At 36.1% G+C, this 27,069-nt stretch overlaps 3 protein-coding genes and 1 pseudogene across 11 annotated transcripts; 2 read left to right on the top strand and 2 right to left on the bottom strand.

The window, feature by feature from the left end:
• The first annotated feature begins 1,000 nt into the window (after positions 1-1,000).
• Positions 1,001-7,595, top strand: LOC142542487 (uncharacterized). Of its 3 annotated transcripts, none has more exons than XM_075649141.1 (9): positions 1,001-1,192; positions 1,451-1,598; positions 2,005-2,173; positions 3,152-3,249; positions 3,530-4,306; positions 4,565-4,699; positions 6,200-6,487; positions 6,592-6,648; positions 7,197-7,595. In XM_075649141.1, the coding sequence occupies exons 2-9, from the start codon at positions 1,485-1,487 to the stop codon at positions 7,332-7,334; spliced, it is 1,776 nt and encodes a 591-aa protein (XP_075505256.1). In that variant the 5' UTR covers positions 1,001-1,192; positions 1,451-1,484; the 3' UTR covers positions 7,335-7,595. The 3 variants fall into 3 exon arrangements, with proteins under 3 accessions (XP_075505256.1, XP_075505255.1, XP_075505257.1); XM_075649140.1 differs by having other exon boundaries at positions 7,194-7,595; XM_075649142.1 differs by lacking the exons at positions 1,001-1,192; positions 1,451-1,598 and adding an exon at positions 1,605-1,834 and having other exon boundaries at positions 7,194-7,595.
• Positions 7,596-8,633: 1,038 nt separating this feature from the next.
• LOC142542486 (putative methyltransferase PMT26) lies at positions 8,634-13,899 on the top strand. 7 transcript variants are annotated; one of them, XR_012819527.1, is made up of 10 exons: positions 8,634-9,003; positions 9,836-10,896; positions 10,982-11,131; positions 11,457-11,727; positions 11,965-12,075; positions 12,146-12,320; positions 12,403-12,675; positions 12,827-13,021; positions 13,093-13,374; positions 13,712-13,899. XR_012819527.1 is itself a non-coding variant. In XM_075649139.1 (10 exons), exons 2-9 carry the CDS (start codon positions 9,898-9,900, stop codon positions 13,319-13,321), a joined length of 2,403 nt encoding a protein of 800 aa, XP_075505254.1. In that variant the 5' UTR covers positions 8,634-9,003; positions 9,836-9,897; the 3' UTR covers positions 13,322-13,330; positions 13,712-13,899. The 7 variants fall into 7 exon arrangements, 5 of the variants coding, with proteins under 5 accessions (XP_075505254.1, XP_075505253.1, XP_075505252.1 ...); XR_012819526.1 differs by having other exon boundaries at positions 13,703-13,899; XM_075649139.1 differs by having other exon boundaries at positions 13,093-13,330.
• A 2,728-nt stretch (positions 13,900-16,627) lies between these two features.
• On the bottom strand, positions 16,628-18,007 carry LOC142541434 (protein BIG GRAIN 1-like A; annotated as a pseudogene).
• Positions 18,008-22,472: 4,465 nt separating this feature from the next.
• On the bottom strand, positions 22,473-26,587 carry LOC142542485 (protein Brevis radix-like 2). The gene is made up of 5 exons (XM_075649133.1): positions 25,707-26,587; positions 25,192-25,568; positions 23,487-23,622; positions 22,947-23,344; positions 22,473-22,859 (listed from the first exon to the last, which is right to left on the bottom strand). Exons 1-5 carry the CDS (start codon positions 25,827-25,829, stop codon positions 22,781-22,783), a joined length of 1,113 nt encoding a protein of 370 aa, XP_075505248.1. The 5' UTR covers positions 25,830-26,587; the 3' UTR covers positions 22,473-22,780.
• Positions 26,588-27,069: the final 482 nt, after the last annotated feature.

The raw sequence follows: 27,069 nt of genomic DNA, 5'->3' as shown, positions 1-27,069 counted from the left end.
TTGGGTCATCAATGAAAAATATTATTTTTTATGCTTAGAAAAATATTACTTTTTATGCTTAGATTATTATTTTTTATTGTGAATATCGATAGGGTTGACCTGTCTAACAGATAAAGATTCGTGAGACCTACTTTTCAATAGTTATGGATGAAACTTTAAATCGAATGATACGCTTACCTGACAAATTATTATTATTTTTAGAATACCTGACAAATTAATTAAAATATCATATAAAACATTTTCAAATATTTTTCAATTTCTATTTCAATAAAAATCTTATGAAGCTTAAAATAAATTATGCACGTCTTTTAAAAAGATTATCCCAACTTATAATTAATTAGTATCAATTAAATTATATTCGGAATAACCAAAAATATCTTTGTATCTCAAATCATCCTCCAAATCGAACTAGTTTATACATCAAGCTATTTTGAATTAACTGGAAAAAAAAAAGAATTATAAAAGACAAGAAATGTATATTGAGATAGCTAGAAAATTTGAAATATAAAATATCATTGCATCATATATATTATTTATTGCATCGTACTTATTTATGTGTCAATCGTTGATGTGACACTCTCACGTAATGATACGATTTTGATATATTTCAGTATATTTACTAGATGAGTCAGCGATTAGCCACAATGATTGACAAGTACTGTGAGCATTATATCAAAATTGTATTACATTATTTTTTTTAAAAAAAAACATATTAAAAATTATAGACGATCAGCACCTCTCATGCATGTGAATTACTTTTTTTTAAAAAAAAACTTGAAAAATATTAATAAACTCCTCCCTCATATTATATTATAATAGTTAAAATAAGTTGTCTATAAATAAAATGTAACGTATTTTTAGTCCAAAATAAAATCGTTTTATTGAAAAATCAAAACACGAGATCATTAACATGTGTCGGCGGACAAAGATTGAAACTTTATTTTATTTTTAGAAGTTTTTAATTTCTATATCTTAATTATAATAAAAATAAAATGAAAAATGTACAGTCGAATCGAGTTAATTCACGCCTCTGGGTTTCGGCTCAGGTTGCTCGAACCAAAATCGGAAACCCTAATCCCAATCCTTCCTTGGATTTTGGTTCACTTTCCTTACGCTAGGCACTGGATTATTCCCTTGCGTATTATTCTTCGATGATTCGCAGTGGAGTTATCTGAATTCGATGGATCGAGTGGTGAGTTCAGTTACAGTTACAGTTATTCCTTCTAGGATTATCATGTTTTCTGCATAGTCGCATCAATTTGTGAAGTATATAATGCATGAGCTGTATGATTCCCCGTCATCTACTTTTGAAACTCAAAATAGAGTTTGTTAGATGAGATTTTAAATGTTTATATAATTTTATTGTATATATATTTTATTATATTTTAGATGAGATGTTTGTATAATTTTAGATTGATAAAATGTTTGTTTTAAATTTTTTCTTCCCCAGGTTGCTTGCAGAAGTGGAATTTGAGTTATTTTATATGGAGACCGTGGTCGATGAGGAAGCTAAAGTTAAAGATAACTTCACCGAGATAAATGGCACCACTGTATCACCGCCAAAGACTGATGATCCTGTCGTTTACCACCTTGTTCGGGTATATCAATGTGTGGAATGACTATTTCAATTGATATTAACTAACCTATTCGAGGATCAGCATTGTTTTACATCTTGGCAGTGAGATCCTCCAAGGATGGTTGTATAGTAAGGGAATTCCTGTTTTCAGAGTTTTTTGTGCTCCTTGTTGATGATGTCTTGATTTGTGCTCTTAGTGTGTGGGTTCTCGGTGAATACGGCTGCCATTTTCAGTCCAACTCTTGATTGATGCGAAGTGTAGGCTTTGTTACTGTTTGAGTTGATTGGTAGTGTTATTGATGCCTTTTTTTTGTTAGAAGTGCCACTTGATCCGCATTTTATCCCTTCTGTTGTTCTCACGGGGCACAAATTTGATGGAGATCCGTTTCTTTATAAAATTAATTATTGATTTATGATCTTAAATTCAGGTTGTTGGAGATGGGACATTAGTTCCTGCAACAGCTGATCAAGTTATAACAGTAAAGGAATTGCTTGATGATGACAAAATTGAAGGCCGGATAATTTCAGACACTGCACAAACTTTGAAATGTGTACACTCAGGATCTGATCCGAACACTCAGTTTAAAATATCAGAAGGTTCACCAATATAAATTTTGATTAATTTCCTCATATTTTTTGTTTTGTACTTTCTGCGTGGCCTCTATAACCATAATTACTGTTGCACATGAGGTGCATGTTTCATGGATTGAATTCAGTTCAGAGACAAAATATATTAATCTTTGCGCGTGAATGTTTTGTATCTCAGTTTACTCTTATAGATGGTTTCCATTTACTGAGTTTATGTTCAAACAAGCAATGTCCTTCTCCATAGTTACATAAAATTTCACTTGCTCTTAATATGATGGGTGTTATTCCATTCTGTGCTCCGTTGAGGGAGACTACTTCCATATAGATGCCTTCAACCCTCATGTGCAACACGAATTTTGTTTTAGTCAGCTAGCCAGAAGGCTCAAGCTCTTAGGGCGCATGACTTGTGAGTCATTTTCGACAGCATGTAACTGGCCACACTTCTTTATATGGACAAATTGTTGTTTAAAAATTTGAAAGTGTCGGATCTGTGTTCAGTGGGTTGACCTGACTGGAAAGGAGAAAGGACATCAGTTGGAGTGTAAGATATTTGACCTTACCGGTTGAAAAACAGGCTTCCACGCACATGGACAAGCTGTTACGCTATGACATTACTAACAACTGTTATATTCCCACAAGGTTTCATGACTATTACCCTGTTGCCATCGGTAAAACCCAATGCTCACGAGCTTGCTTATGTGGTATTACTTTGAGAACTACTCGAGCAATATAAATTGGTCCATGTCTATATTTCTTTAGAAGTTTTAGCGGCTAGAACTTTTTAGTTTCTCAGCAGCCACATGTCAATTAGTGATGCTCTTATCAATATCGCCCATGAAACCCCTCGTAAACTAGTCGGTACTTTTTTCCTCCGGTTCTCTGCTAGTTTTGGTAAAAGAAGCTGGGGGTTCATATGTTTAATTTTTCCCATCATATCCTATCTGACAACCGCCTTTTTTGAGTTGCTGAACCTTGATTATTTTTTAGGCTTGCTACAACGTGAGAGCCTAGAAGTTGATGCTGGAGAACTGGGTCTGCCTCCTGACCTTGAAGTGGATTCTAAAAAAATGGATATTCGAGATGAGGTATTCGAGTTGGTGTTTCCTGAGATGTTTTTTTACTGATACTCCTACTTGGTTATTTGTGCAGTTAGTGGGTATTGAATTTTTCGTGGTCAAATTGGGATATATTGTGGAATGGAGAGGCCCAAATAGTTGTCTATTTTCAGCTTTATGTGATCTTATTCTTTCTCCTGTTACCAAAAATTGTTATTGCCATAATTATGATTCTCTTGAATTGTTCTATGTTTCGTATGAAAGATGGTTACACTATGATGACGACTTCCACTTTATTTTTACTCTACAGGAAAATATCCATCGGTTTACTAGTGATCGTGTTGTTGACCAGTCTAGACCTTCAGAGGAATGCTCAAAAATTTCTGGTTTGGGTGAGGACGGTTCCTCAACTTCTGCTATAGGTATTAGTATGATGCCTGATTTCTCTCTGTTGAAGGGGGAGATACACCTGGACAATCTGACAATGAAAGAACTTCAGGAGACATTCAAAGCAACTTTTGGAAGGGAAACTTCTGTGAAGGACAAGCGATGGCTTAAAAGGAGAATCATCATGGGATTGACTAATTCTTGTGATTTCTCGGTTACCACTCTTGTTATCACAGACGACAGGGTGTGTGCGGGCCCCTGTGCTACAGTTGATTGTGTCGTTCAATCTTCACGGGAGGACTGTGAAAATTCAACCTGCTCTGATGACCAAAAGGGAATGCACTCAAATGGTAATAGAACAAATGTACAAAGTTTTACGACACAAGAAAATTGTGGGAGTAAAGATGGTAGTGCAGAAGAAAGACCTGCAAAAAGAGTTCGGAAGCCCACAAGACGATATATTGAAGAGCTTTCAGAAGGAGAACCCCGGGATTCTGATGCCAAAATAATTTCCTCTGGGAGGCAACCTCCTGCATGTAACCAACCATCAGCAAAAGTTCAGCTAATACCTGTTCAGACTGTTGTACCAGATGCAAAATGTCTCATGAGACAGGATTCATTAGGTGGTTCTGGAGTTCAGGTCCCATATGTCTCTCGAGTTCGACGTAGTCGTCCAAGGGAAAGCTTCATGACCCTCATGGTAATGAAACAATACCTCTTATTTTATATAGTTATGATTATAATAAATAAATAGTATAATTTTGTTGATGTGGATACTACTCAATTGTTATCTGCTGCCTGTTTACTTTTTTTAAATCTTGCATCCATGTGTAGCAGCCAAATTTCAATTCAACTTGTGCAGATATACTTCAATTGAGAGTGGTGACGAAAAATGATGAATACAATAATTCCAATAAGCTTGTTAGGTGGTTTGATTTACATGCTTTCTGCTGTGTAGAAACTACAGCTAAGTGACATTGGGTTGCCGACCAGTCTGGTGAAGAACAATGTTTCATGCAGTGAAAAACTTCGCAATGAAATAGTGGACAAGGTTTTTGAAGCTGGCTTATCTCCCAGATTGATTGAAGTGCCTGTAAGTAAACTTACTTAGCATGCTAAATGTAATTTTGGTCTACTTAATTTTCACTGATATTAAAAAGCTAAAAAGATGATACAGTTAACTTGATTGGGCCTTATCAAATTATCTCAATAGACTGCTCTTTTGTCAGTTTGACAGATACCCAATATTGTTCTTCTGGATGTTATAGCAGTTTGCTCAAAGTATTTTAAATATTGAATAAAATATTGAAAACTGTGTTACATGGTGCAAATTGTTAGTGGTAAACAAAATCAATGTGAAAAGGTTTCAGGCTGTTCTGGTTTTAATTTGGTATATCAAAAGATATAATTGCTTCTTCATATCAATTTATTTCACCTGTTATTGTTTTCTGTTTCTGCTTTATTGATAAAAGTGCATGTGTATTGCCGGTAGGGATGTAAATGAATTAAACTGTTTGCGAGCTATTCGAAGCTCGGTTCGATAAAAAGCTCGTTTGAGTTCGTTTGTTAATCATATCAAGCCAAGCTCAAGCTCAAGCTCGATTTTGAGCTCGAAAATTTAATCAAACCAAGTTCAAGCCTAAAGATATTCGGCTCGTGAGCTCGCAAACATGTTTGATCTCTAGCTCGAGCTCGGCTCGTTTAGGTGGCTCGTAAGCTTGAGCTTGACTCATTTGTTGAATTGACAAATAAAAATATTAGTAGTAATGTCAATAGAAGGAATTGAACAAAAGACAAATAAAAATATTAGTACTAATGTTATTATTAACTTTGCAGGATACTTGACAAGTTGTTATTGGAGATGAATTTGTAATTTCTAATTTTAATGGATTCTTTGACGTCCTCTCTACTTTCTCACCAGATTTAGTTGAAGTATTAAAGGGGTGAAATTATTTCATTTATATTTATATGGTGATATCAGTGTATGATGAAATATTTATTATTTTGGAATGTTCAATAATATATTGATTTATGCTTTTTTAGCTCTTATTTGTGTCGTTTTGGTTATTTATGAATGAATTTACATTTTTATGTCTGATTTAAAATTAATTTATAGATATATTTAATTTTTAAACAGCTCGAATCAAGCTCAAATTCGAGCTCAATTCTATGCTTTACGAGCTCGAAAACGAGCCGAGCTCAAGCCAGACTTGTTAAACATGAAAAACGAGCTATTAATGAGCAAGCTCAAGCCTGGCTTGATTAACATGTTAAACGAGCTTTTAACGAGCCGAGCTTGAGCTTTTCCCGAGCTTGATAATTTCAAGACAAACCAAGCTCGAGCCTGATAATAAAAGCTCGAATCGAGCTCGAGCTCGAGCTCAAGCCTCAAACAACCTTAAACGAACCAAGCTAAGCTTGATACTGTTTGGTTTGGTTTGGATCGTTTACATCCCTAAATTTGCCGGTCTATATTACACTGGGAATAATAATGACTCTCCATGTAATAAATACCACTGGATATATTAGTCGCACGTGAAATTTGTGTTGAAGTCACATGTTTTAATGCATCTTAAATGAATGTCCCCGGCAGATTTCTTTTCCAGAGGAAGGCATGCCACCAACTGAAAAGGAAGTGGTTCATCTGGAAAAGGAAGTGGTATCGCAAAATGTGAGACCACACACCAATGGTTCGGACGACGAGGTGGTTACAGTTGCCAAAGAAAATGGAGGAACAAGGAGGAAACATCATCGACCTTGGACTCTAAGTGAGGTTGTTAAGCTGGTTGAAGGAGTTGCTAAATATGGTGCTGGTAGATGGTCTGAAATTAAACGTTCTGCCTTTTTATCATGTTCTTACAGAACTTCAGTTGATCTCAAGGTAGGTACATAAAGGTTCAGTAAGTGAAGTGCAGCAGAACTGGGTTACATCATCCACTTTTAAGCCATCATTTTAAGCTTGAATGGTGGAATGCTTTTTTGTAGGATAAATGGCGTAATCTCCTCAGAGCTAGCCTTGCAGAGTTGCCAGCTAGAGATGGGGTGAGCACAATGTGTTGTCACATTAGGCTAATTCACTTTACCACATTGATAGTTGAACTTTATTTTAGATGCACGTCTATACCACCACTAAGTATGATTCTGATGCGATTAACATGTTATCTATTTCAATATATGCTGCTATTTGTTTGCTGTTTTACTTTTTTCTCCTCATTCTCAAATGAAGCCTACCTGTGTAAGACAGACCCGGGGAAAAAAACCTTAGTGGCTGTGTGAATAGGAGAGGAATAGACCATGATCGGAAAATATTCAATAATCAGTTTGTGATTGGCTGAACAATTCATGTATGACGGTTTGGGTATCGCTACAGTCTGGAAGTGATAATATGTTCTCAAATCTTGTATGATGCGGATTCTCATTTTTTTCGTAAACTAACATCTTTATTTGTATTTTAAATTTCAGCGTGATGATTATTTTCGTTTGTGATAAATAAAATAATTTTCAAATATTATCTGCGTCGAAACTTCTAGTGACTTTCATCGATATTAGTATCAACCATGCTTAGTTATACTTGGTAAATGTTACAGCAGATGCACGCTTCTTCCCGCAAAAATGCTTCCATTCCGATCCCTGCCCAAATTCTATCTAGAGTGAGAGAACTTGCTGATGCCCCAGCACAGGTTCCCCCGAGCCTCGGCTTCGATGGTAATCTACACGAATGGGGGTAAGGGTTGTTTTAGCCTTTTGAGATGTACATTTATATTGTTTTAAGGATTGCTACAAGTGTGTTAGTATGTATATGGGTCACAGTTTGCAACTATAGTCAGTTTTTACCAGGTTTGTGTTAAGGCTGTATATTACATGGATATGATATGATCATCTAATGGTTCCTTCATCACAGGTAAACCTATGTTACAGCTGTTGTATTGCACCCCATAGATAATAATCATTTGACATCATCCATTTTATATATGGGTTTCATTATGTTCCATATGATATCCAATACATTACATAATCTAATACCATACACAGTGACAGGATCCTTAACTCAGATTTGGTCACAAATCCAAAAGTTGTCTTCAATTATCCACGCAGTGATCTATGTCAGATAACACAGTTGATAATTATGAATGTCGGTCATGAATCCATGATAGCAACATCGTATATTAATATGAACATGACATTAAAATACCATTTATGATTTGAATAGATAAAAAATATACAGACGAAAGTCACGACCATATATGTCCATACCTTCTTCCCATTTGTATTTTTACTCCATTCAAGGTGGCCATCTGCGAATACATGTCTCTTTGTTGAAACGTCGAGATATCTCAACTTAATAATTTGGGGAATCTGCATGAATTTTTAACGATGCATGATGCTTTTAGTTATTTTTTCACGGAGTTTGTGACATATTTAAAAGTATAGTGGGTTTTTATGTTATTGAATTTATGCAATAATTACGACATTTGAAGATTATTTTTTTGTACGGCGTTTTAAGAATTTAAGGCACTGATATTGTCAACGTCCGTGGCGTAAATGTTTTTTTTTATATAAATTTATTGAACACCCATAGAAGCTCTACAAGAATGGCGTTTATTGGAAAGCAACGACATTGTTAAATACATATATTATCAAAAGTCAAGTCTTCATTTCATATATTTTTATATTATTATTATTATTATTACTATTACAAACAACCAGTACCTAAATATCTTATATTCGACACTATTTAGGGTAATGTCTTAATACTTAGAATCTTCAATTACAATTTCTTTATTAATTTTCCTAAAAATCAATTACAATTTCTTAATTAATTTTCCTAAAAATGCCCTTTTAATTGTTCAAATTAATTTTTTTCTTATTTTTCTTCTATGATGATTTATTATTTCAATCTTCTCCAAACACAATGCGTGTGCCCCGTTCTACAACAGTTTATTAATAATTAATTTGTTCAATTGAATTAATTAATTACATGAAGAGCAAATAAGTATTAAATATTAAATATATTCGTCATTTTTAAATTTTGATTTGAAAAATCTCCATTCGTCCCTTCCTCTCTCTGCATATCGATATCTGACTCTCCGGGGGCCCAAGTTTCTGTATAGCTAACGAATCCCAGAGCCGGGTTTGATTTCCATTTCTTTCTGCCGTTCTTCATCGTCGCCGGTATCTCCGCCGACACACCAGGTGTAGAATTCACTTCCACTCGTGTTGGACGCCTTAGCTGTCAGCTCTGCAATTGGAAGCCGTTAGAGGAAGACATACTTCATGTTCGCATTTCTTCCAGCTCTTCTGTATCATTGGAGTGGTCTCTTCTGATGCGGGCTCCGCCACCACCTTTGTAATTTTTGTAACCACGGCACTACCTCGTTAGTTTCGCCACAGAATTTGGTGAGCAATTTGTTTTTAGTAATTTGGAAGGTGGAGTGGTAGACGTGTTTAATTTTGAAAAATATTTATATGATGTTACGTATTCGTTTTCTGATATTTCGTTTTTGAATGTGTGAACTTGGCTGAGTTTTCCGGATGATGAGTTTGTCTGTGGATGCTTGCTGCTTTATGCTCTTTTAAGCTTAGATCGTTGATACTCTATAGATCGAATAAAAATAGGTACTTTCCTTTTTTTGTACTTTCTGAAGTTAGTATGAAACCGTTGGGTTAGATTTCTTGAAAATTTCAAAACGAAATAGCAAAAATATTCACCACTGGAGCGTCCAGGCAGAAATATATGCAAGAAACAAAATGATTCATCAATTACTTTGCCTGGCCACCATTTTACAGAAGTCTGATTTATAACGGTCAAATAAAATTAACGTTTAGTTTCAGAACATTCACCCAGCCTTTGGCAAATCATATGCTTTTCATCAAGTACCTACTTTGGCCATTGTTTGCTGCCACCTCTTTTATTTGAACCGTATTAATAATGATAAAATTCCATTTCTGAAAAGTCTCTGCCTTCCTAAGTACCCCTATCTTGTTCTTTTTCAGAGCTGAAATTATCGTTCCATGATCTTCGAAATTATTATTGAATCTGTTCCTTGTTTGTATATCATCTAAATTTCAGAAAAGAGGATCTATTCGTGGACTTGTACTGCTGTTTAGAACACTCTTCAAATTTAATGTTTCATATTTGATGTATAAAATGTGTTTCTTTGCTTGTACCTTTCTCAACTTTGATGTATTTGACATCCACTCCTTAAATGACGAGGTTCAATCTTGAAAGGTGTTTGTGTATAGGTGTCAAAGTAAACTGACATTGGACTAATTGAAGTAGACGGTAGAAATATGGCACCAGGAAAATACTCTAGAGTTGATGGTCGGAGATCATCATCGAGATACTGCTCAACAGTCGCAATAATGGTTTTTGTAGCCCTTTGTTTAGTTGGTGTATGGATGATGTCAACGTCTTCTATGGTCCGTTTTCAAAATACTGATGTCTCTCTGGAAAGCGAGAACAAGGTGAAGACACACACTACTGATAGCAAAAGTGAGAATAATGATGATGATGATAACATTGATAATAGTAGCAATGTTGCTGGTGGCAGTCATGAACTAACTGATGATGGAAAGTCAAATCAGTTTGAGGATAATGCAGGTGATTTAACTGAGAATGAGACCAAAGGGGACACAGACAGGAATTTAAATCAAGAGGAAGAGAATGAAACAGACAATAAGGAGAAGAAGGAAGACAAATTGAAAGAGAGTTCTAAGTATGAAAATACAGAAGATGGATCAGAAAATGGAGACGACGGAAAATCTCAGATGGCGAATAAAGCTACTGGATCTGTAGAGATGGAAAGAAATTCTGATGACGGTGAGAAAGAATCTGAAAAGAAAACAAATGAGATGAAAGATGGCAAGAGAGAGAGTCAAATAGACGAAAGTGTGGTGATAAATAAAGATGAGGAGCTAGATCATGGTTCTTTTGCGAAGAACAACTCTGTTGAGTTGCTTCCTTCTGGATCTGAATCAGAAATTTTAAATGAATATTCAACCCAAAATGAATTCTTTTCGACTCAAGCAACGGAGTCCGCAAATGAGAATGAAGCCCAGAAATCATCCCAATCGGAGAATCAATATGTTTACAGTTGGAAACTTTGCAACACCACCTCTGGGCCAGATTTTATTCCGTGCCTTGACAACTGGGCAGAAGTTCGGAGACTTCCATCAACTAAGCACTACGAACACAGGGAGAGGCACTGCCCAGACAATCCCCCCACCTGTCTTGTTCCACTTCCTGAAAGATACCTGCACCCGATTGAGTGGCCTACAAGCCGGGAAAAGGTAAAGTACTTCCAAAATAGGTTTTTTAGCTTTATCTTTTTGGCTATTGCTTTCTCATGCCAACTTCTGTTACTATATTTGACAGATTTGGTACCATAATGTTCCCCACACAAAACTTGCAGAAGTTAAAGGGCACCAGAATTGGGTTAAAATTAGCGGTGAATACCTTACTTTCCCTGGTGGTGGCACCCAGTTTAAGAATGGCGCTCTTCATTATATTGAATTCATACAAGAGGTAGTGTTGTATGTGCCTTATTAAATTGGACTTGCATGTGCATGTGTCTCTCCTTTGTCTTACTCAATCTACAAGGAATTAACAAGTAGGCTTATGTTTGATCTTTTCTTCTCGCCGTTATGCAAATTTTTGTGATTCTGGTTTTAGCAATGAGATGAATATTTTTAGTTTTCATTATGTTACCCTGCATGTGTTCCTATGTCAATTATGATAGTATTGTCAAAATTGTGGCATGCATATAAAAGGTGACTCCTATCATGAATGATGAGTAAATAATTACCTGGAACTTGACTGTTTTGACTCATTACAATTGATTGTTAAATAGTCTGTGCCTGGCATTGCGTGGGGAAAACACTCCCGAGTTGTTTTGGATGTTGGATGTGGAGTTGCTAGCTTTGGGGGCTTTCTCTTTGAAAAGGATGTGCTGACAATGTCATTAGCTCCGAAAGATGAGCATGAAGCTCAGGTTCAATTTGCACTTGAAAGAGGAATACCTGCTATATCTGCTGTTATGGGTACTAAGAGACTTCCTTACCCAGGGAGAGTTTTTGATGTTGTCCATTGTGCACGTTGTAGGGTGCCTTGGCATATTGAAGGTAGTTGAATCCCTGTTACTTTTAGTTGAAAAAGATCATTGGATTAGTCCACGAGTATTTGAGCTATAAAATCACATGGAGAAGTATTTGGGCATTAACCAGCTCCTTTTTCATTTATATGTACATGTGTTTAAGTTTCCGACTCGGAAATAACCACATCTATGCTTTTTCTTTTAACATGTGATAATTCACTTCATTGTAAATTCACTTCATTGTATAACATGTAATAATATTTAGGTGGTAAGCTTCTCTTGGAGCTGAACCGTTTACTGAGGCCTGGTGGTTTCTTTGTTTGGTCGGCAACTCCCATTTACCGGAAACTTCCTGATGATATTGGGATCTGGGAAGGTACAATTTTACTCTGCTATCCCTCAAAGCTGATTAGGTTTTCTAGCTCTAATAAATGTGTGTTGGACAGCGATGAAGAAACTCACTGAAGCAATGTGCTGGGAAGTTGTTTCAATTTCCAAGGATGAAGTAAATAGAGTAGGGATTGCTGTATATCGTAAGCCTACTTCAAATGAGTGCTATGAACAGAGGTCACAAAATGATCCCCCACTTTGCCAAAATTCTGATGATCCAAATGCTGCCTGGTATGCTCAGTGTCGCTCGAACTGCAATTGCATTTTCTATTTGATTGATCTTGAATATTTCCTTATCTCTTTATCTACTCAGGAACGTACCTTTACAACCATGCATGCACAAAGTTCCTGTTGCTTTGTCAGAGCGTGGTTCTCAATGGCCAGAACAGTGGCCTGCCAGAGTGGAAAAAACACCTTATTGGTTGTTGACTTCCCAGGTTGGAGCCTATGGGAAGCCAGCTCCAGAAGATTTTGCTGCTGATAATGAACACTGGAAACGTGTAGTGAACAAGTCATATCTAAATGGGCTGGGAATTAAGTGGTCAACTGTGAGAAATGTCATGGACATGCGTGCTATCTATGGAGGGTAAGTGAAAAAAAAATTGAAGAATCATATTACTCCTCTTCTTTGCTTTTGAACATTCTTGTCTTAATTGCATATGGGCTATCCTGTGGTAGCATTATTGCGATCTATTCAATTTTCCAATCTCACGCTATCTAGCTTGTTCTATTTGCAGATTTGCTGCTGCTCTGAGAGAATTGAATTTGTGGGTTATGAATGTTGTCTCTATAGATGCTCCTGATACACTACCAATTATTTATGAGCGAGGTCTGTTTGGAATTTACCACGAGTGGTGTGAATCATTCAGCACTTACCCAAGATCTTATGATCTTCTCCACGCCGATCATATTTTCTCAAAGATAAAGGCCAAGTGCGTGTGAGATCCAGTGTTTTTATTCAGACAACTCATGTTTTGGCTTGTTCTAATTTTCCGGCCTGCAGGTGTAGCATCGTGGCTTTGGTTTCTGAGGTTGATCGGATTTTGAGACCTGAAGGAAATATCATAGTCCGGGACACCGTCAAAATAATTAGTGAACTTGAAAACATATTCAAGTCGATGCAGTGGGATATCCGCATGACCTACTCAAAAAACAAGGAAGGAATGTTGTGTGCACAAAAAACAATGTGGAGGCCTAAAGATGAGGAGACGATCCAATATGCCATTGCTTAAAGCCTCGCTGTAAGAACACAATTCTTGAGGTGTACATGCCAGCCACGTAGTAGGTTTGCATTAGTGCTTATTCAATTGCTGCTTATTCCATCTTTCTTCAGGTTATCATGCATCTAGTGCTAGCCTATCAGAGTAGTTTTTTACTTTGTGAGGAGCGTAAGTCCTGACAAGTGCTCTGTATCATACCTCCATTGTGATGACCTATAGCTATTATATGTAGTACGTGAGGTTTATATTTTGGAAGACTTTCATACAAAAAAAAAAAATCTTTCATTTTGCGGTGCGTGAGGGGCTTAGATATGCTTCAGAGAAATGGTCAGCAGCATTCATTTGCTGCTGCTGCAGGCTCTCTTAATCGTGAAATCACTTCTCTTAATGCAGGTGTAACAGGTGGTGGTACCAAGGGATCGAGGTTGGATTAATTTCCTGGTTGGTCAAATTTGGACGCAGTTGCTGTTGTAGCATGTGTACATGTAATATTTCTTTTCTTTACTTGAGTTGTATGTATTTTTGGAGGACGTTATACGAAGTGGCGTTGATTGATGAGGACAAGATATTTTATGTTGTGAAATATTCAACGTAAAGTTTTTCATTGTTTAAACCCTGCATAGTGGTGTGAATTCAATTATTTCCGAAACTTAACTTTCAGTGAGAATGAAAGCTTTGCTTTCGAAATTTTGATGCCTACTACTTTTTTAAGTTCCTAATTTTTCCAATGAGTTAAGTCAAGCTCTTTTTCACAAAAATCTATTCATTACCAAGTCTCAAGTAAGGCTTTATCTTAATTTGACTCGATCATAGAAACTCGAGTTCAGATTTGTTGAGTGGTTGGGGTTTATGATCGAGTTCGTTGACAATGCGGACCAAAATTTGTTGGGCTATCTTTTAAACGATCTGGGCATTGATTTCCCCTTCCTTTAATTGAAATAAGATTGGGTAGATAAGGCATCGTTATAATCTTGGAAACAGAAAGTTAGAAAAAATGGTTTAATATTCAAATGCATTAAAATTATATAAACAAGCCTGAATTCAGAATCTTGGCTTCCAAAATTTTGACTCCAAATAATTTATATCAAGAAAAAATCTCCTCTGAACATTTCGAATTAAGTCAGAAATACACATTAGGAAACTACAATATTATATTCAACTCCTAAAGCAGACCCCAATCAAGCCAAGGTCTTGCCCCCAAAGATATCATCAAATTTTTTAATGGAACGAGTCCCATCATGTCATTCAAACGAACGCAAGGGATCCGACCCCTTTTGCACCCTAGCCATAACAACTGGAATCAGGCCCTACCAAGCAATAATTTAGCCACAGAAATGGATTTGTTTGCCACTCAATCCTGCAGGGTTGGTTTTTAACAAGCTTTGCCCACAAAAACCATTCATATAACAAGTCCTCTTGATTTCGTGACATTTAATTGATAAATGGCTTTTGATTAGTGGCTGATAAAGAATTGTGGATTCAAGTCTTAGATAGGCATGCCTATCTGTGGTTTCTTTTTTCTATCTATATGGAATGGTTGGATCCATCGTCCACGCCATTGAGGTTGGATATATCACAAATTATATATATATATAATTCAACAATGGCAGCACTCTAATTATTGCAATCAAGTACATTTGACATAGGGAATGAGTTTATTAATCAATTTATAAATTACCATGCGTCAAGATGACTATTGCTTTTAACTTCAAGTACAAAGTTTTTAACCCACTTCAAAAATTTTAAAATGGAGTATTTTCAAGTAAAATGTTTATTTTTTTTTCTATTTTTATATCATATACATTGTGTTAAGCGTGTATGAGTAAAAATAGTATTGAGAAAAGTGATATAGTGAGAAATTCTCGTACGTCAAGCTGCTGGCGTTGCACAACTTTATATGGTTGGCTAGGTGGATCGTAAAAGAGTGACATCAGCTATTCACGGGTAATACTGTCTCTGCGGGGACATGGATATCGATAAGGAAATGGTAAGACTGATCTATGAGGGATGAAGCACTACCAGTAGATAGACACGCACTTCCCCGAATTCAAAGGCCTAACATCATGTTCCACCACAACCCATGTAGGTGCGATTACAAGGAAATAAAGTTGTGCATTGATTAATAGTTATATCTTTTGGCCTAGTGGTAATCGCTTGATCATAACAATTTGTACCAGAGCGAGGTCATGAGTTTAAGTCTCTTAAGAATCATATTTATATACTTCTTCGGGGTGAATATTGAGTTTAGCATGTATGAGTGAGAGTAGTACTAGGATGAGTGACCTCCTAGAAAATTATCGTACATCAAGCTACCGACGTTGCGCCTCTTAATCTAGTTGGCTAAGTGGGTCGTAATAAGAGTACCGACGGATCTTCACATGTAATATTGTCTCTACGGGAATATAGACGGTGGTAGAGAAAGGATAAGACTGATCTCTAAAATATATGAGACAACACCAGCTATTAAACACACACCTCTCCGTAATCATGAGTTTAACAGATCGACCCATTTGTATTCAAATAGGTGCGATCTGTGCTGCCACGAATAAAGTTATGTCTTGGTTAACAACTATAATTGTTGGCTTAATGATAAACGTTTGATCTTAATAATATGTATGATCCATGTGGGTTTTGACGAGGATTAATTTAGGATTTAACGTATTTGAAGGGTGAACTATATTATATATATAATAATAAATATTTTAGGGGGTGGCGACTGTCTGCACTATATCACGATTAAACTTTCCATATACATACATAATGTGCATGCGTCCGCTTTCTTTTCCAATGATCAAGTTTCCATTATTAATTAATAATGAACAGAAGCTAATTTTTTTGGTGGTATATATGTTTTTATTCCAAGTAGGGTTTGCATGCGTGAAGCTACGGTTCTACTGCATTGGAACTAGCTAGGCCACACAACATAGCTAGCCCTTTTCTTTAATTTTCATTGTCCCAAAGTTTAAATGACATATATTAATTATTCATTGAGTAGGTCTCTTGTGAGAATGTCTCACGAATCTTTATTTGTGAGAATGGTCAACCTTATCGATATTCGCAGTAAAAAGTAATAATATTAGCATAAAAAGTAATATTTTTTCATGGATAATACAAATAAGAGATCCGTCTCACAAAATACGATCCGTGAAATCGTTTTACACAAGTCTTTGTCTTATTTATTAGGACAACATGACGAAGAAAAATCTTGTAAATTCTAGTCCCCGTGCCTTTGTAAGAAAAATATATGGTGTATATATATATTCTAAGGTGTAAATTCAAATTTTCGTAAAATAATTAAACCCTCAGATTTTTTTAAAAAAAAAAAACTTACAAGAAAATTACAGAACAACCCTAATTTACGACTCGTTTGGCGTCAGCACTAGTGGTTTCATACACTGGCAATTCTTTCCTATACGTCTCCACTCCAATGGTGGAAAGATTATCCAATTCAAACAAATCAGAACTTGCACAGCTTTCCATATCGTCATCTTCATCTTCTTCCTCCGATTCTTGATCGAAAACTCGGTTCGTGAAATGGGTTTTTCTCAGGAAATCCATTGCTGCATCCTCCACTCTGCGGTTGTACTCCACCACATGCACCATAAGCTCTTCATCAATGGAAGATTTATTGTTGTTCTTTACGAGCTCGGAATATAGAGTTTTATGGATCGGTTTTTTTTCTTGATGTAATTCTTTTGGCCCACCCAGCTGACAATCTTCGTCAACGATTACGGTTCCGGGGAAAAATTTAACCGACCTTTTGGCGACGCTGGGAAATTTTCCAGTAGACGACGGTGGTTTGCTGAGACATGATCTGGAAAACGACGAAGCGGATGAGCAAGTGGACGTGTTAGCAGATTTTGACGCTGGAGAGTGGTGAGGATTTGTGTTGGCTTTGTGTTTTTTTGAACTTCCGGCCGCGTTGGTGAAGAGTGAGTTTAAGAAAGTTGCGAGCTTGCGGCCGGGAGAAATCGGCTGCTTCACCTTCTTCAAATCGGCGTATATTTTCAGTGCTTTGGATTTGGTCTTCAGGAACCCGCCTTCATGCTTCGGTTTCTGCTCTGATAGATCAGCCAAACCTCCTCTCTCAACACGATTCATTTCAAAATCCTGGCGATTTTCCCGACTTTTCTCCTTCTGATGAGGACCAGAACCGTCTGTTCTAATCGACTTCGGCCGCCGCACGGGAAGCTCCGGGAAACGATAGTTCATCAGCTTCGCCTCCGCCGGAACTCGAATCGGAAAAACTGCTGAAACTCAAACTACCACCCCCATCTTTCCTCCACTTTTTCGCCTGCAAATCCACCTCCGCGAACTTCCTCCCACCTTTATCACCAACCTTCTTCTCCATCAATTTCTCGATCATGCAAACCCGCTGAAAGTTTGCCATTTCTTCCTCAGTCCGAAACAAGCCTACCCTGCTGTTCTTGTTGATGGTTTCCCTGTAAATCCCCATTCCTTCCTCTCCAAGATCAAAGGAGCGGTAAACGGAATCAAGAAGCGTAGAGGAAAACGAAGGATGATTAGCAGAACAGTGCGAAATATACATTATATATATATATGGTGAAAGCAAGAGTATTGGTGCTTTATTGTCTGGTTATGGAGAGTCAAAAGCTGCAAGAAAAGAAGTAAAGAAGAAGGAAAATTGAATGGAAAGAAACAAAGATTGAGACAATTGTAATCATGAAGCAGAACACCACCACTCCAGATCCATTAAATCACTTGAGATTCCATATATATATATATATGTGTGTGTGTGTGTGTGTGAATTTTTTTAAAATATGGGAAAAATACTTTATTTTTTTAATAGCATTAGCATTTTTCTTTGACTATAAATTTATATTTATTCAGTACAAAAAAATACCTTCATTATGTTTTATACCAATATTCACATTATGTACATAACATACCAAACTTTTATATTAATTTTTTGGGTAATAATCATTGTTCGTTATAAGAGAACAATTAACATGCTAAGTTTGGATTGTTCTATGATCTAAATTATTTTATTCGCAATTATAATAATTATCGGTTGTATGACACATCAAAATATTAATATACCACCTTCGTATATCTGAAAATACCAGAGATCTTGAAAATCAACTCATCCGAAAACAGAGAAAAAAACATATGCAATTAACTCATCGAACTTACTAAAATGCCTCTGTCGGCATAGACTTTTTTGGTAGTAACATGAATTAGATTTTGATTGTGCCCGAAATATATATGTCCAAATCGAAGTTCTCTCATTTATTTATTAGGTGTGGACGAATGTGCATACACGTGCATGCAACAATTATAACATTTAAATAGTAAAAAATATTATTTATAAATGAGAGAACATTTAACTCAAAAATACGAAAAAGTCGAGCTCTTTAAAATAAAAAAATATAATATAGTATTTATATTTATTTAGACAACCTTATCTTCTTTAACCTCATTCGATAACCACATTGGCACATTCTAATTATAGGCAAAAACTTGTGTGAGACGATCTCACGGGTCGTATTTTATGAGACGGATCTCTTATTTGGGTCATCCATGAAAAAGTATTACTTTTTATGCTAAGAGTATTACTTTTTATTGTGAATATCGGTAAGATTGACCCGCCTCACAGATAAATATTCGTTAGACAGTCTCACAAGAGACCTACTCAGTATATTCACTAAAAAATGGTTTTATTCATTCATTATAAAGAATTAGATAATACAAATTATTAAACCTTATCTCTTCTTCTTTTCTTTTTTTAACATTATCTGATGAAATAAATCCTGGCTTACTAAAGAAATAATACAAACAATAGCTGATTCTATATCCTTTGTCCATATATATAAAGATAATTGAATATTCACTAGCCAATTTTTTTTAAAAAAATCATTCACGTCTTTTAAAAATGAATAAGAATTAAAAAAAAATACTTTAATTAGAGGTCAGAATCGGTTGTGCTAAGTGGAGTGTGATTGCACTCGTGGGGTCTATTTAGTGAGTTTGAAATGTGGCGATATATAGTATATATTCAATGGGAATAATTTAGTGAAGATTTTATTCGGTTCATGTGTATAGTGCGATTATATAAATAATTAATTTATTGACTTCACTTTAATATTGACCATTTAGAATTAGATATGTCAAAATGAGTTAGATTCGTCGGCTGGTTGTCCGTCTATAAAAGAGATAAGTTGTGTTGATAATTTTCCAACTCACCAGATTACACATCTAATCGACTAGGTACGCCGTGCCAACGCATCTCTCTAGCTAAAATAAGTGTGTTTGGTTGATAATTTCTAGATCCATCGGGAAGTGGGTCAGTTGGCCCTAATAGCCCGTTTTGACATCTCTGTTTATGGTAAGAAAATAAGAAAATAATTGTTGGTTGGTTGAATGTAAGACCTGACTTAAATCATAAAAAAAATTAGAATATATTTTTTGTTGGGCAAGCCATATTAGTGATTAAATATAAACTACTGTTATTTATAATAAAAATAAAAATAAAAACTCATTAATTTAACCTTTTTTCTCAAGAGAAAATCAAATTTGACAAGTATATACATTTCTTTCAAATGAACATATTTGGGTGTAGGTACAGATATCTCTCAAATATAAATGATGAAGACATGGAGTGCCAACATGAACTTGACATGGAAAAATCACGACGAAACAGGAAAGAGAGTGAAGCTGGCACACTTCAAGCTCATGTCCGTGAAATCGCGACCGTAAAATAAACTCATAATTTTATGAAAATGGTTAACCCAAATTAATATGAGAACTTATTATAAACCAACTTATTTAAATTTTATTTTCTAACCAATATGAGATAAAAAAAAAGTGTTACAAATACTTTTTCTTCTGGCCACCAAATTTTGTTGCATATGGATAATACCAAAATTTTGAAGAATTTTTTTCTGAAAAATGCTGTTGATTCATGTGCATAATAGAGTTGACCTATTAGCCCACTAAGGTAATTTACACGCTTTTATTTTCCAAATTCTCAATATGTATTTATATTTTTAAAGAAAACGCAAAGTAGACGAAAGGGTTAAAGCACATTAAAACTTGACATTACATTAAAACTTTTAGATTACATGCATCACCGGCGGACCAAATCCACTATAAGAAGCAAGATCCGATTTAAATTTATAGAAGGTAAAAACTTTGAGCGCAATATTTTATTTTCCAAAAACAAAGTGATTTTTTCCCTTCAAAATGCATTAATTAAGCTGTATTTCTTTGACTGAGGGGAAATTTGGATTAAAAAAAAATAATTAGTTTTAAAATATATTTCATTAAGTTGCTCTTTTCTGAGTGCCTATTCCCCCTTGTAAGGGAGTAGGAATATCATGTTTGGGAAAAATTTTGTTTTTTCAAAAAAAGTGAAGTAAACTTTCTAGAAGATGCATCATCTTAGATATGAATTAATCCAACCATTAAAAAAAAAAAAAAAAAAAAAAAAACAGCTTCGCTTTTTATATTGGAGGTGTCAAAATGAGCTAGATCCATCTCAAAAGTAAGTGAATTGTGATAATTTTCAACCCGCCAGGCCAAAATTACTGGTTGGAGTGTTGAGTTGTGGCGAGTTGTAGACCAGCTCGTCTCAACCCACCAAATTACACACAAAATTGATTAGATGTGTCAAGTCATTCCATTGTGATATCTAAAATATACACGATGGATTGGATTGGTAATTGAACTCCCAAAAATTCACAACAGGTCCGCCCTACTTACCCGTTTTGACGTCTCTGTATTTAAACCAACTCATCAGTCCGATGCATCCAAGCCGGACTGTAACACACACACAACACGAAGTAAAGACAAAGAAAGGTTCCCTCAGCCTGACGAATACAGAAGACATAAGAATCAAGAAACATTCACAGAAAAGTGGCAGCTTTTGCCAATCCCTAGGCTGAATCCACAACTGCTGCATGCATCTTAAAGTGCACACAATACAACTGCAACCAGGTTCTTTACCTTTAATCCTCAGACACATCAACACCATCACCCGAACAGAGAAAAATCCCTTTATGCATGTATAAAGAAATGGTCACTGTAAAAAGCACGATGGATGAGTCCAAATCTGAAAAGTGAATAGACCAAGATCCAAGGTTCACCCCATTCGCTGACTGGTTAGAGAAAAGTTCAAGATTAAGCCTAGGCTGATCTAAATTCAATGATATATTCGCAGTCCGCAAAAACCCACCGGTTTAAAACTTTCCGTGTTAGATAGAACCATTGGATGTAGTGGAAGCCACGGTATCCAATGGTTAATCCCACGCTGGGAATTTTTCTCACGGTGCAAGATAGAATTTTCCGCATAATGATACTGTTGGCGGGATTGGGGTATATCTCCACCTCATGACTATGATGACAAGATAGTGACAAAACGGGCTAAACCACTTCTCCAAATCACAAGGCATCTTATCTCCCATTTCCAATTGCCTCACCGTTTGTGGAAGACAGAGTGAACAAAAGAATAATGAGCAACATATAAAGGAGACAACTTTTGTTAATCCCGAGGTTGAGTTTAAAATCGCCTCAAACAATTGGCAGGAATCACAAAGTGGACACGATTCTGCTCCTTGATAAAGAAAGACGTGAGGTGTTCGCCTTTTATTTCCATGGGAAAAAGGGAGAACAAAACATTCGTATAACAGTTGCAACATGAAAAGGAGACAACTAAGTGGTGAACAAAGGCTAATAAGTTTTGTTTCAAGAAAAAGAAATCACGCAGGGTTCATTTGGTAATTTAGTCATAGATATATGACATACGAAGATCAGTTCTTAATTCTTAAGTTATTTTTGGCAAAATGTGATAGATTAAATTACTACTGTGGAAAATAAAAATTGAATTGATCAGTTGAAAACAATTATATGATTAAAATTGCGACTCACTAAAGTTAATTATGTGCATGTTGAACCACAAGAAAACATGAGTGAATTAAACTTGCTGTTTTGGTTTTTATGACAAATTAACCAAAATAAATTTAGTTTATTATATTCTTATGAATTAAACTAATAATACATTGTCAGAAATATTCAGACTTGTTTGCTTACACTCACTATCTACATGAATCGGGGGGGAAGATATAGAATTGGAAAATGTCCTGTAAACATCTTTGAAAGGGTAGTGGACGAATATACTTACAATATCATATTTAACATGAGGAAAAAACAAAAAAGAAACAAATTTGACAGAAACAGCAGATGGCTACAAGTCCACTTTCCCATCGGATCAAACATCTCTGATTCCCCTACTGCCCTTATACCACAACCAATCACAAAAACGAATAGAGAAAAGAGGAAACTACAAAGAGATGGCTAAGAAAAACACATTTCTCATAGCAAAGACAGCTACATGAACTAAAAGGGGTTGAAACTGTCGTGAAGGAATCGAGCAGAGCGTGGAATATTCTAGAAACCTGTCCTAAAGAGGTTCGAGATGATTATTGACTTTTCCCGGTAATTAACCTCGCTCATTCACAAGTACTGCTGTTGAATCCTTGCTCTGTTCTCTTCCCACCACAACCTTGCTTGCATTTCTCCAAACCTTTCTCGGCTGCATCCAATGTGTAAGATCTTTAATAATCTGTCTAGGACACAAGATAAATGCAATATAGACGTGTAAAAAGGTAGAGTGGCTCACCTAAACCGCACTCGTTTAAGCTCGCGAGTGCCATCTGGCAAAGCCCGGATAGTAACATATACTCCTGGCTCGTCCTGCTCGACCCACTCGGTCTCTAAATCACTGGCATTGCTAACTGAAAGCTCTCCAGAGTGGTCCAGGTCCCTCGAATTATAACTTGACCGTGCAGAAGCATCTATTGATGATGTCTCGGTTTTTACAGCACTGATGCTCGAGAGTTTAGGTGTCGAATTAAGCACGTTGGAATCACGGCCATGTCGACATAGCGTTGGGTGGCATTCGAGTGAGTTTGAAGACGAGTAGTCCACCCCTGTCGGGCGATGGAAGTTGCGGGGTAGACGCTCTTTGCTCAATGGAGGTGTAACTGGGCTACTCTCAGCAGATTCAGTTTTTGAGTTCTGATTGGAAAGGTAGGATTCTTAGTTCAATTTTTTTTTTTTTGTCAAAGCCCATTAGAAAGATACTATTTAAATATTGCATACTACAAGAACAAAATTTTGCATAGGACTAAGCTTTTATGCAATCACAGTTAACACTCACCTCGTCTTCAGATTGTGGAGGAGTTGGCACGGGTATCCCTTGACGATTGAACATGTGGACATTATATAATTCCATAACTTTATCGTAGTTCTCTGCCCACCATTGTTGAGCTTGCCATTTGTTAAAAATCTCTCGGCTATAAAAACAATAAAGCAGAAGTAAGATGGTGAAGTATTGAGCAGAACTTGTGCGCGGATTTCTATCGAGGGAACTCGTATCTTTCTTTTAGCATAATAGATCCCAAATTACACAACTACTGGATGCCAAACATCTGCTTGGCCTAAAATTCTAAAATGCTAATTAAAAGAGTTTATACCAAACTCACATGTAATTCTGGAGTGGCCTAGCTATAACTTCAACTGATTCTCCCACATAATAGGCAAGTTTTTTGTTTCAATCCTACTCATGTTTTAGGCAATCCACCAACCATTCGCTGAAGATCTAAATATGGACGCTTAATTTATCACTTGGTAATTCAATAAAATTGCATGCAATTTATCTGAAAGTTTGATGATATATCATTATCTATATTCGACTAAGGTGTATTAACATAGAGAACATCATAATAAAGTGGATATTCAGCAACAGTTATACACCAAAGAAAGGTAGGAACAAGGCGCTCCTTTCATCTCATGATAAATATAAAAGGTATTGAGTCCATTGAATATCAAAAGATTATTATCTTCTTACCTGTCTACATTGCTTTAACATTGTCATTGTTTTGTACACATGCTATCAAATTTTAGTCACTTCAACCGAAATACTATAATTTTCTTTCTTAAATCAGAAAGTTTTTTTCTATTTTTTATTATAACCACAAGGTGGGGTGATATGAGCTGGGGGGATTTTTCCGCTCTAATGTTGGTTCAAACTCGCGCCTCTTTCTTTGAGGGAAGAGGTTTATGTCATTTCACCAATACAGTGGTGACTAAATAAGAAACTACCTTCACGGAAACTCGTTAGAGACTAAACTCGATAAATACATACATAAATTGTTAAAAGGGTCAAGCCTCATAGTTATAGGAAAAGAATGAGGTCATCTCATTTAGGATCCCAGAATTCACGCGTAACAAATCCAATATGTGAATATTGAAAATCTAGAATAGAGCCATAGAGTAGCTCCTCCTTTCCCCCCATCTAAAATATCTTCAGTTCTCCAAAGATTTTGTTCTATGTGGAGAATGAGTGACTAAGAATAAGATGAAACAAGTTTTATGAGCCAGTGAAGACCAATTGTTCGTTCCAAAGACCCCACCACTTAATTTAGGGGTTTAAATCATTGGCCTCCACATGCCCCATTCAATACGACCACACCACTGTATAATTCAAAACATTAACCACCAAAATAAACAACAAAGACAAATGGCCCATCAAAATCTCACCTCGCAGACAAAATTCAAACTTTCAGCTTTCAGATCAAATGGGATTTACCTGCAGCCACTGTTTGCTGCTACAAATTTGGTCTCTAAAATACATTGGTTGGTCATATCAAATATGCTAAATTGTATTTACGATTATGAAACAATCAATTAAATCAGTTCTAAAAGCAAAACATGTAGGCACACACAAAATCTTGAGTTTCATTGAAAAACTCAAGGATGGACCAGAAAGTTCTCAAGAATAAAAAAATTACTTTCTATAAAAAGTTTACATCAAATTTAAATTTTTTATCTGAGGCATGAACTGCTAGTAACAGTAACTGTACCTGAATCGAATCCTTTTGAGATCATTTCCACCCTGGGGCAATGAAACAAATGTAATTAGCACACCAGGCTCGACTTGTGCAACCCACTCTTTGGGTTCATCTTCCTCCATGAACACTACTGACTCGGTTCTCCCGCTCACAGAAGCAGGGGTGCACGAGCCGCTGGAAAGGGCCTTCAATTTTGCTTCCATTTCTTTCCCCCAGGGCCTAGGCGTGGAGTTTGAGCTGCAAGCTCTTCTGTAAGTACCATAATATCTCTCGGACATCGAGCTGGCCTCCGAGTCTACATAGGCTCGGCTCTGATCGTTCTTGAAAGAGCCGGAACATGGCTTGCAGTTCTTGTACGCACCTGATGCCTTCACGGCCATGTCCCTGATCTATAACGCAAGAAACGGAGACAACACAAATTGCAATATTTGAAATCAATGAATATGCCTTTTTAGAAACTGTTACTTACAAAGTCTTCCTAATTACATTAAATGAAGGATGAATTCAGAAGAGAAAATGGTGTTTACTTGGGCTGTAAGGACTTTGATGGCCTGTTTGGTGGAGGGAGTGGCAGCGTTTTCTTCGTCCTCCGGGCGCTCGCGTAGAGATCCATTATTTAACTGCTTCGAGCAAGCTATACAAGTCAACATGTTCAATTTCCACAGACCTCAATCTACTACTATCAAAATGTCACTGAAAATATGGAAGATGCAAAAAAATTAAACTGAAAATCGAAAAGGGTCGCCCGTAAACCAAAATTAATTGAAAGTTGAGAAGAAAAATACGACCCACGTGCAATAACTGAGAAAGATTCAAGCCCAGATAGACTAAGAAAGAGACATGACATTTTGAGGAGATACAATATTAAAAGGGAGCGATCCGCACATCCCAATTGCCCAAAAAAAAACTGCAGAAAATGAGGGACAAAGAAAGGCAAACACGAAACTGTTCGTTTATGAAATGAGATTTCGGTTGAATAATGGAATCAACATTCACCAAGGTGGCGTAAAGGGTGGAAATACATAGTATTGAGGTCATTGTTTCACCACGATTCAGAGAGAGAGAGAGCTTCAAATTTCAAATAAATCAAGAACATGGTCCTTCCTTCGCAATAATAAAGAGTAATAAATTACTCTATTTCCTCTTCACAAGTCACAGCTACAGGGTGGAAAGAGTGAGAAACAAGCACAATCTTTTCTCACAGATTCTCGCCTCTGCCCCCCTCCTCTCTCTCACGCACAACGCATACCGTGTCCACAACAACTGCGAGTGGTTTTATGATGTGGGAGAAGAATAAAAAATGGTGAGAATACAATGGTGGATCGAAGAGAAGGAGTTGAGATTTGTGGGGTTTTCGAAGCAGAGGAAGAGGTGGCAGAACAGAGAGGCCTGCTTTGTGTGCCGTTGCTTGAATTACTCCTCCAATTAATAATAATCCTTTCTTAAATTGTTACTTATCAACAATATAAAGTAAAAATCGCCAATTATTTAATATTTGATTAATGACAATTTATTTTTCTTTATGCATCTATGTTTCATGTCGACTCAAATTTTATTGATGGTATATTATTCTTATATAGATTTATCATTCATATTTAACTATTTCATCACACGAGATTCACATATATCATCTCAGATATATCTGATCGTCCACACTTATTCTTATTTATTTTTAATATTAAATAGCATATCAAAAATGAAAAGAGCTCGATAAACGATACGAAGTTCGCTATATGTTCTTTACATGCTCGATCGATTATATAAATTATGAGATTAGATAAATTTTAATTGATATTTTGAATGATCTAGGACCCTTACATCCAAATTTAACCCAAAAAAAAAAAAAAACAAAAGAACAAAAAAACAGTGGACAAAGGAAGATTGGGAAAT

The sequence above is a fragment of the Primulina tabacum genome, chromosome 4 (assembly GCF_025594145.1).
Source record: "Primulina tabacum isolate GXHZ01 chromosome 4, ASM2559414v2, whole genome shotgun sequence".
Classification (NCBI taxonomy): Eukaryota; Viridiplantae; Streptophyta; class Magnoliopsida; order Lamiales; family Gesneriaceae; genus Primulina; species Primulina tabacum.
This window is presented reverse-complemented; position numbering and strand designations above follow the sequence as displayed.